The sequence below is a fragment of the Echinops telfairi genome, unplaced genomic scaffold (assembly GCF_000313985.2).
Source record: "Echinops telfairi isolate 266 unplaced genomic scaffold, ASM31398v2 ScPeMD7_7441;HRSCAF=8479, whole genome shotgun sequence".
In the NCBI taxonomy this organism is placed as follows: Eukaryota; Metazoa; Chordata; class Mammalia; order Afrosoricida; family Tenrecidae; genus Echinops; species Echinops telfairi.
The window spans coordinates 1,264,851-1,272,816 of record NW_022111341.1 but is presented as its reverse complement, the minus strand read 5'-3'; the positions used below and the strand labels follow the sequence as shown (position 1 = coordinate 1,272,816).

Sequence of the window (7,966 nt, the reverse complement as noted above, 5' to 3'; positions counted from 1 at the left end):
CAATTGTGTAAAGCGCATTTGTACATCGTTTCTCAAAACATTTTCTCTCCACTTAAACCCCCGACATTAGGTCCTCATTTTTCCCCTCCCTCCCCGATGATGACGTTTTAAGAAAATTAAAAACTTCATTGGTGAGAAATAAGCCCTGAATGTAGCTCTGTGGAACCTTTTTCCATCATGACAATACACCTGATCCCTCGTCCAGGGTAGCAAGGCCTGTCCTGAAGAAGTTCATGGGGAAAACTGACCCTCTCCACTCCCCAGCCTCGGGTTTGCCTCTTTCCAGAACTCTGAGAATCCTGGAAAAAAGAATACCATTTGAATCCCTTGAGATACCAAAACTGCCATTCTGACAGGGTTTAATTCAAAGAGCCATAAATGCTTTGCAGGAGGGTTAGAAAGATGGAAAGACTGCTTTTAGAAGGGTAAGATAAAAGATATGTAAAAAGAAAATAATAACGTTACATTTTGATCCCCCAAACAGTTTTATTGGCACATCATTTACACATCATATAATCCAATTGTTCTTTCATATCAAGGAAAATTGTACAATCATTACCACATCAATACATTTTGATATTTTTGTTTAATAAAGGTTTCTGTGATTCTGTCGCAAGACTTTGTTGCTTACTCTCATATTCATGGTAAGTGAATCGATGAGTTAAACGTGAGCTAAATACGTTTATAAGTGAAAGACGATGTGTAAATCATATGGGGGCGTGGTGGCGACACGGTAGGCTGCTAACCACACCGTCAGCCGTTTGCAATCACCTGTCACTCTGAGGGGGAACAGGAGACGGTCCCTTCAAGAGGGACCCTCTCAGAAGCTCCCCAGGGCTGTCCTCCCGCCCTGCTCTTTTCATGGGCACGGAGTTGATGGCAGTAATACATCTGATACCAATTAACTTGCTGCCGGCTCAAGCGATCTAACATTTTTGCTGAACTCATCTCCAGTCTTTTGGGGCAGGGACCTGAGCCTTGGTTGCAGGTTAAACAAAAACGTTGACACTCAGGCGTCAGTCCAGAACAACCGATCAGAAACCACGGGACTGAGGACAGAGCATTGGTGTTTTCTGCAGGACATGGGCACACTTCAGACACAAAATTTACAAAATAAATTCCGCTACCAACATCATATTTAAAATAATAAACTTTTAAATAAAAATCCATGACACAAAATATTAGAAAAATTAAATAAAGGCAGCATTCTGAGTTTGCACTTACACAATTGGCTTCATCCTAATCTCAGTCCTGATGTCAACGAAACTTTAGTTACAAACACAAGTCAGTAGTATCTGGCCCCCATTTTGCCAGTTTGATCTTTTAAAATATTGCATTAAAATGTTGTTATCTTTATCACCGAGGGGGGTGTGTGTGCAAAGAATGTGAAGCTTACATTCTTCTCTGAAAGTTCTGAAACACGCTGCAGGGCTTGATTGTGCAGCAGTAGCAGTTCGAGAACCCTGGTTTACATATTCCGGCAAAATTTCCCTAGTTGGTTTAGCTCTTTGCTTCCTTAACTATAGATGTTCACTGCTCACATCCCATAAGATAAAAACTTGTGCCCCATAATTTTGGGTGCCGTTGAGACTGAAGTGCAGTAACCCCAGTTTTTCCAGGGAGCTAATGCTACACACCTGGCTGAGAAATACGTATTTGCAAAGTGCTGAATGTGTCGGGAGCTGGACTGGCCAGGAGTGGTCCAGTGGGTAAGCATTGAGCAGGAGGTTCAAGCCCCTTGCCGCTCTACAAGAGAAGCCCCTGGGGCTGGGGCAGTTCTATTCTGTCCTATAGAGTCACTAGGAGTCTATAGGAGTCTCGACAGAGCTGTGTTTGGTATTTGGATTGCACTTGCCCCAGGAACCATAAAAGGGAACACAGAAAATACTGTCCCTAAGGACACAGTGTGTACAAGAATCTATGTATAACCTCCTCCCTGGGGGATGGACAGCAGAGAAGGGGGCGAGGGGAGAGGTCGGACAGTGTAGATATGACAAAATAATTTATGGATTATGAAGGGTTCATGAGGGAGGGGGGAGTAGGGAGGGAGGGGGAAAATGAGGAGCTGATATTACGGGCTCAAGTAGAAGGCAAATGTTTTGAGAATGATGATGGCAACAAATGTACAAATGTGCTTGACGCAATGGATGGATGGTGATAAGAATTGTACGAGTCCCCAATAAAATGATTTTTTTTAAAAAGGACACAGTGTGGACAGAAGCCTCATCAGTGAACAGGCAATTGTAATACGTCGAGGCCAGTGCTAAAATAGGTAGAAAAGTTTGGGCGAGAAAGTGCTATCTAAGCCAGAAACGGAGTGGCGGTGGGCGGGGAAAGGCTTATTGTACCAGAGGGAACCGTGTGGTATAGACTGGGAACCTACAGCAGTTCAGAGTGATGCCTGTTCAGATTCTGATAGACGAACCATCCCCTAAGCTTCCCAAGGACGTAATCTTTTTTTTAAATTTTTAAAAAATTTTTGGACGTAATCTTTATGGAAGCAGTCGGCCACATCTTTCTTCCGCAGGGCTGCTGGTGGGCTCAATCTCCGAGCTCCTAGGGCGCCTTCTGGCCGCAGGAGGTTAGGGCCCCAAAGGCCCGACCTTTGGGTAATACCTGTTGATGTGTTCCTTTATACCTGTAGCCCGTGTCAATCGACAGAATTGACGCAGAGGGCATTAGGCATAACGCGGAGGACATAGTTCACGATGGCCTGGACAATCCTCGGAGGAGGGAGTTTGACCCCAAGCCCGCAGCGCGCTCAGGCTGGGTTTCGCGTGCGAATTTTCCGCGGTCCGGCCGCCGCTCTTCCCGGCGCGGGCAACAAAGGCTGGAGGACCACTGAGACGGCGAGGCCTCCCGCGTCCTAGAGAGGACCCGGAAGTAGCCTGGGTGTCCGGAGGCCGGGCTGCCTCCGCGTTCGACTGCTCGACGGTCATTTAGAAGTTAATTGTCAGTTCCCCCTCACCCACTTGGAGCTCCTGGGGAGAAGATCGGATTCGCTGACTGCGCGGCGGTGCTGGGGACCCAGCCAGTCAGAGGGTAGGTGGTTCCTGGGCGCCGCGGAGGGAGCCGCCGAACGGGCCGACGGGGCCAGAGTTGCGGTCCGGTTTTCCGGGCTGGCGCCCCCCGGCGCTTCGAACTCGCGACTCCGCCCGAAGTGGTCCTTGGCTCTAGGCAGAGCCGGATCGCTGAAGACCCCCGTCTTCACTGGCCCGCGCTCCTTCGGCAGGAGCGAGTCTGTTACTCCCCTGCCCCGCCAGCCTTCCGACTGCAAGGTTACTTGTGTGCCTCTCTCGGTTTGAGCGAGAGGGTGCCCCCAAGTTATTCGGGATGATGGTTTAGTTGGCTCCTCTTAGCTCTGCGCCCACTGTTTTATCATGACTTAGAGATACTGTTTGCAAAAGCACTTTGTGAAGTGTGAAGCACTATGTGAAGGTGAGCTGGTTGTATAAAAACAACCAGCGGGCAGGGGTCACAGCTACCCCTAAATCCCCTGGGATCGCCCAGGAGTGGGGCAACCTTCTTTGGCCTTGTGTTTGGTTTGGTGACTTCTTGTCTCTTACAGCTCCTCCACTCCGACAAGAACCTGGAGAAGACTATCTTAAGCGAGAATGCTGTACACGTTCTGAGGGAGTTGTTTCAAGCCAGTCAACCATGAAGCCACGAGAAGTTGCCTCCAAGTTCCCCCTCCAAGTTCCCCAGGAGCCCGTGGGGCTTCAGATCGTGAAGGTAGAGGAAGATGAACATACTTGGAGGCAAGACTGCGGCTTTCAAAGGAAACCAACGCATACCCGGGAGATCTTCCGCCTGAGGTTCAGGCAGTTTTGCTATCAAGAGACTCCTGGGCCCCGAGAGGCGCTGAGCAGGCTCCGGGCGCTGTGCCGGCAGTGGCTGCGGCCCGAGCTGCACAGCAAGGAGCAGATCCTGGAGCTGCTGGTGCTGGAGCAGTTCCTGACCATCCTGCCCGCAGAACTGCAGAGCTGGGTGCGGGAGCAGCAGCCAGAGAGCGGGGAGGAGGCGGTGACTGTGCTGGAGGATTTAGAGAGAGAGCTGGATGAACCCGGAGAGCAGGTGGGAGAGAGAATGTAAGGGATTTAGATCTCTTGTGGGGATAGGCATCTGCCCAGCCATTGGGGGCGCAAACACATTTCCATTTTTACAAGTCCAGAGCTACTTGTTTCTGGTTTCTTTTTTTTTTTTTTTCTGGTTTCTGATTTCGTCTTTCTCTTTGGATAAGGACAGATTGTTTTGTTGTTCCCTATTGGCATTAAAAAAAAACACAAAATAAAAAACTCTGGTGGTTACGAGTTGGACTGTTAACCACAAGGGTAGCAGTTCAAACCCACCAACCACTTCTCGGGCAAAAGAAGAGGCTTTCTGTTTCTGGAAAAATTTAGTCTTGGAAACCCAAAGGGGCAGTTCTACCCTGCCCATGGGTTGGATGAATTGGAATGGATTCAATGGCAGTGAGTTTGGTTTGGTATTTCCACTTATCTCTAGGAATTTTAGCTCTGGCTCCTATAGTAATACTCTCATGACCCATCTTTACCATTTTTTTTTTAAAACTAGGGTCCTGTTAGCTCACACGAAATGCCTTTCAAGGAGAAGGAGCCTATGGAAACAGCACAGGAGTCAGCATGTTTAAAGTTGCCCCTGGCAAACCAGTTAAGAAGTGAATCTTCACAACCCAGCCACCCCCTACAGGAGAATGGTAAGGAGCAAGGTTCAGTCTGGTACAGAGTGGGTGGAGAACAGAGGTGCCCCCGAGCTGCTCATGGGAGACAGAGCAGAATTTGCAATTGTGGTTTATGCGCGTGTACCTCAAGGAAGTCTGGATTCCTGACTCTTGCTGTAAATGCTTCACAAGAGCATATGAATCTCCTTCCCCACTCATGGGGCGGGAAGGCCACAGGTCTCCCTTTTCCCTGGGAGGTGTTCAGTTGCATGATTCTAAGCAGGCCCCACCCAGGATCCCTATCTATGAGTTGGGATGCTAACCTCAAGGTCGGTAGTTTGAGACCACCAGGTGCTTCGTGGGAGAAAGATGGGGGTTTCTACTCTCACAAAGAGCTACAGTCTCGGAAACTCACAGGGACAGTTCTACCCTGTCCTGTAGGGTTGCTACGAGTCAGAATAGACTTGATAGCAGTGAGTTTGTTTGTTTGTTTATTTGTTTGTTGGAAGCACCCTCATAGGATCCCCTAGGAGGGGTAGATGGTTAACTGCTTGACAACTAGAGGAAAGGTTGTTAGCACTCTGAACCCACTCAGAGGTAGCTTGGAAGACGTGCCTGGCACAATGCCTAAAAGACCGCAGACAACAGTTGTCTTCTGCAAACATGGGGTCTCCGTTAGTTGAAGCCTCTGTTCCACAACTCACACAAAAAACCCCTGTAGGAAGTTAGGCAGAGTTTTCTTTTGAAAGTGGATTTCATTATTGTGGGGTTTTAAAATTTTTATTATTTTTTTCATTATTGTGGTTTTTAATTGAGAATATAAATACTGTACTGCAAAACAGACAGTAGTTCAACAGTGTGAACATGTCAAGGTCAGGGACATCCATTCTGTTCCCTGAGTTGGATAGCCACTCCCAGCCTCCTTCCCTGTGTTGTGTCACCCCCCCACCCCGCCCCTGCGCACATAAACTCACTGCTCCCGGAGTTTCCGGTCTCATTGGATCCCTTAAAGGTAGCTCTCTTGAAAAAACACAATGCTTAAGGCAGACGTTCTTTACTCAAACTATTAACTCCCACTACTGTTTGGCTTTAACATTAGCTCAGGGATGATAGTTTCGGGGAGTTCATCTAGGCTCCATAGCACCAGAAAGTCTAGGATCCTTGAGGATTTGAAGTTCTGCATTTTTTCACCTTTGATCAGGATTCTTCTGTAGAATCTCTGATCAAAATGTTCTGTGGTGGGAGCCCGATGCCATCTGCTTCTGGTCTCAAGGCAGAGGAGCAGGCGGCCACACCGAGTACTTGTTCCTCCTCCCTCTGTGGCTCCAGGCCAGTGGTGCTCCACCTTCTCATGCCAAGACTCTTTCATACAGTTCCTCATGTTGTGGTGACCCCCAACCACAAAATTATTTTCGTTGTTACTTCATAACTGTAATTTTGCTACTGTCATGAATTGGGTGACCCCTGTGAAAGGGTCGTTCGACCCCCAAAGGGGTCGTGAGAACCGCTGCTCCAGGTGGATAGAGACCAGCTGTTGTGCCTGGGAGGGCAGCTTGCAGGCGTTTAAGGCCCCGGGTGAGGACCATGCAACAAATTAGGGGGTAGGACAGGGGTACTAAATATGTTATTCCTTTCATGATTCTTGGCACAGAACGCTGGCTCTTGGGTTTTCTGGGCAGCAGCTTTCCTGTATTGAGTGTATATGCAGCCAGATGGGGTCCTCTTTAACCACGTGAAGATGAAAAAAGTGGGTGCTGGTATCGCATCTCTGTTGAAAAGGGAGTGTTTTGGGTGTTGCAAGGTATGGTCTTGCAAAACTTTTTGCTTGTTTTGGCTTTTTTACTGGGAGACGTGCCTCGGAAGTACACTTCCTAGCCTATGTGCTCAGGAAGGCACCCTGGTGGGTTGAGCATTGGCTGCTAACTGCAAGCTCAGCAGTGTAAGCATACTGCCCACTCAGTAGGAGTACAGTGAAGCTGTGTTGTCTAAAAAGCCTGAAGGAGCAGTTCTACTCGGTGCCGGAGGGTCGCTATGAGTCAGCATGGGCTTGAGGGCAGTGAGGATGTGCCAAGGGGAATGTGCTTCTCATGAAAATAGGTTACTCTTAGGCCTCAATGCTTTTGGAGGAGACCGCTGATGGTGTGCATGTCTTTAGAGCTCCCGTCATCTGTTCGTCATCTTGCAGTCCTCCAGGATGTTCCTCGTGTTTCGAGCTGTACGGAGTGCTGTCTCCATAGCAGGGAGTTCACTGTGGTGGTGGCTTTCCACTGCAATGGAATCATTTGGTTTCACCAACACCAGCTCCCTTGGTTTTAGCGATCTGTGCTGGACGCTTGGATCAGGACGTTTGTTTGGAAGCATGCGATAGGTATGTGCCTAGCTCTGTGGAACCAACAATATTGTTTTTCGGAAAGGTCCCTCTGTTTTAGAAATAGGAAAGAGATTTAGAACCACCGAAGACTTTCTAGAGTATTTGTAGAGGAGCACTTGGAGGAGGATGAGTGTGGTGAGGGGCCCTCGGAGGAAGAGAGGCCTGAGGAGGCCTCCCAAGACCATGCTAACCTTGAGCTGTCTGCAGCGCGTTCTGAAGGTAGGGACAATGACACCAAATGGTCTGGTGCAGACAATGATGCCAAGGGAGGCGGCAGGCCGCGACGATGCCCCTGGCCAAAGGGAAGGAAGTGCAGGGGCTGGTGGTGCGAGGGCATCTCCTACTTTGACAGTCTAACCACCTCGCTTCAGCAACATGCCCAAGGACAGCCTGACTGCACTGATGTTGGTGCAGAGATAGATGACTTCTAGTCTGTGTTTACAGAAGAGATTTTGGAAACTATAAAGGACCAAACAAATCTACCCAGGAACGTACCAGACGATATAGAGGGCAGGAGATCAAAAGGTCAACCGAAAACTGGCAGCCTACAATGGTGGAGGAAATAAAGGCTTTCATTGCCGTGCACATCCTGATGGGTATCCACGCCCTGCTGGAGCTCAGGCATTACTGGTCCAGTGACCCCCTCTTAGGTGTTGCCTCGGTCCCGGACCTTATGACGAAAACCAGATTCAAGAAACTGACAGAGAACATACACTGCAACGACAATTCCAAGGCCGTGCCCAGAGGGGAGCCCGGCTATGATCGGCTGCACAAGTTGCGCCCAATCATCAGAGCTCTCAACAGCCCCCTCAAGGCAGTGTATGTGCCCTCCAGTGTCATGGCAGTCGATGAAAGCACGGTGCCATTCCGGGGCGCTCCTCGGTCTAGGAGGGCGTGCCCACAAAGCCCATCAAGCG

At 49.1% G+C, this 7,966-nt stretch overlaps 1 protein-coding gene across 1 annotated transcript in view; it reads left to right on the top strand.

The window, feature by feature from the left end:
• Nucleotides 1-2,902: 2,902 nt before the first annotated feature.
• Nucleotides 2,903-7,966, top strand: part of LOC101659188 (DNA-binding protein RFX2-like) — a 35,881-nt gene continuing 30,817 nt past the window's right edge. The window contains exons 1-3 of the mRNA XM_045298697.1: nucleotides 2,903-3,042; nucleotides 3,569-4,074; nucleotides 4,573-4,714. Coding sequence (XP_045154632.1) covers nucleotides 3,658-4,074; nucleotides 4,573-4,714 — 559 coding nt within the window. The 5' untranslated portion in view covers nucleotides 2,903-3,042; nucleotides 3,569-3,657. The remainder of the gene's footprint in view (nucleotides 3,043-3,568; nucleotides 4,075-4,572; nucleotides 4,715-7,966) is intronic.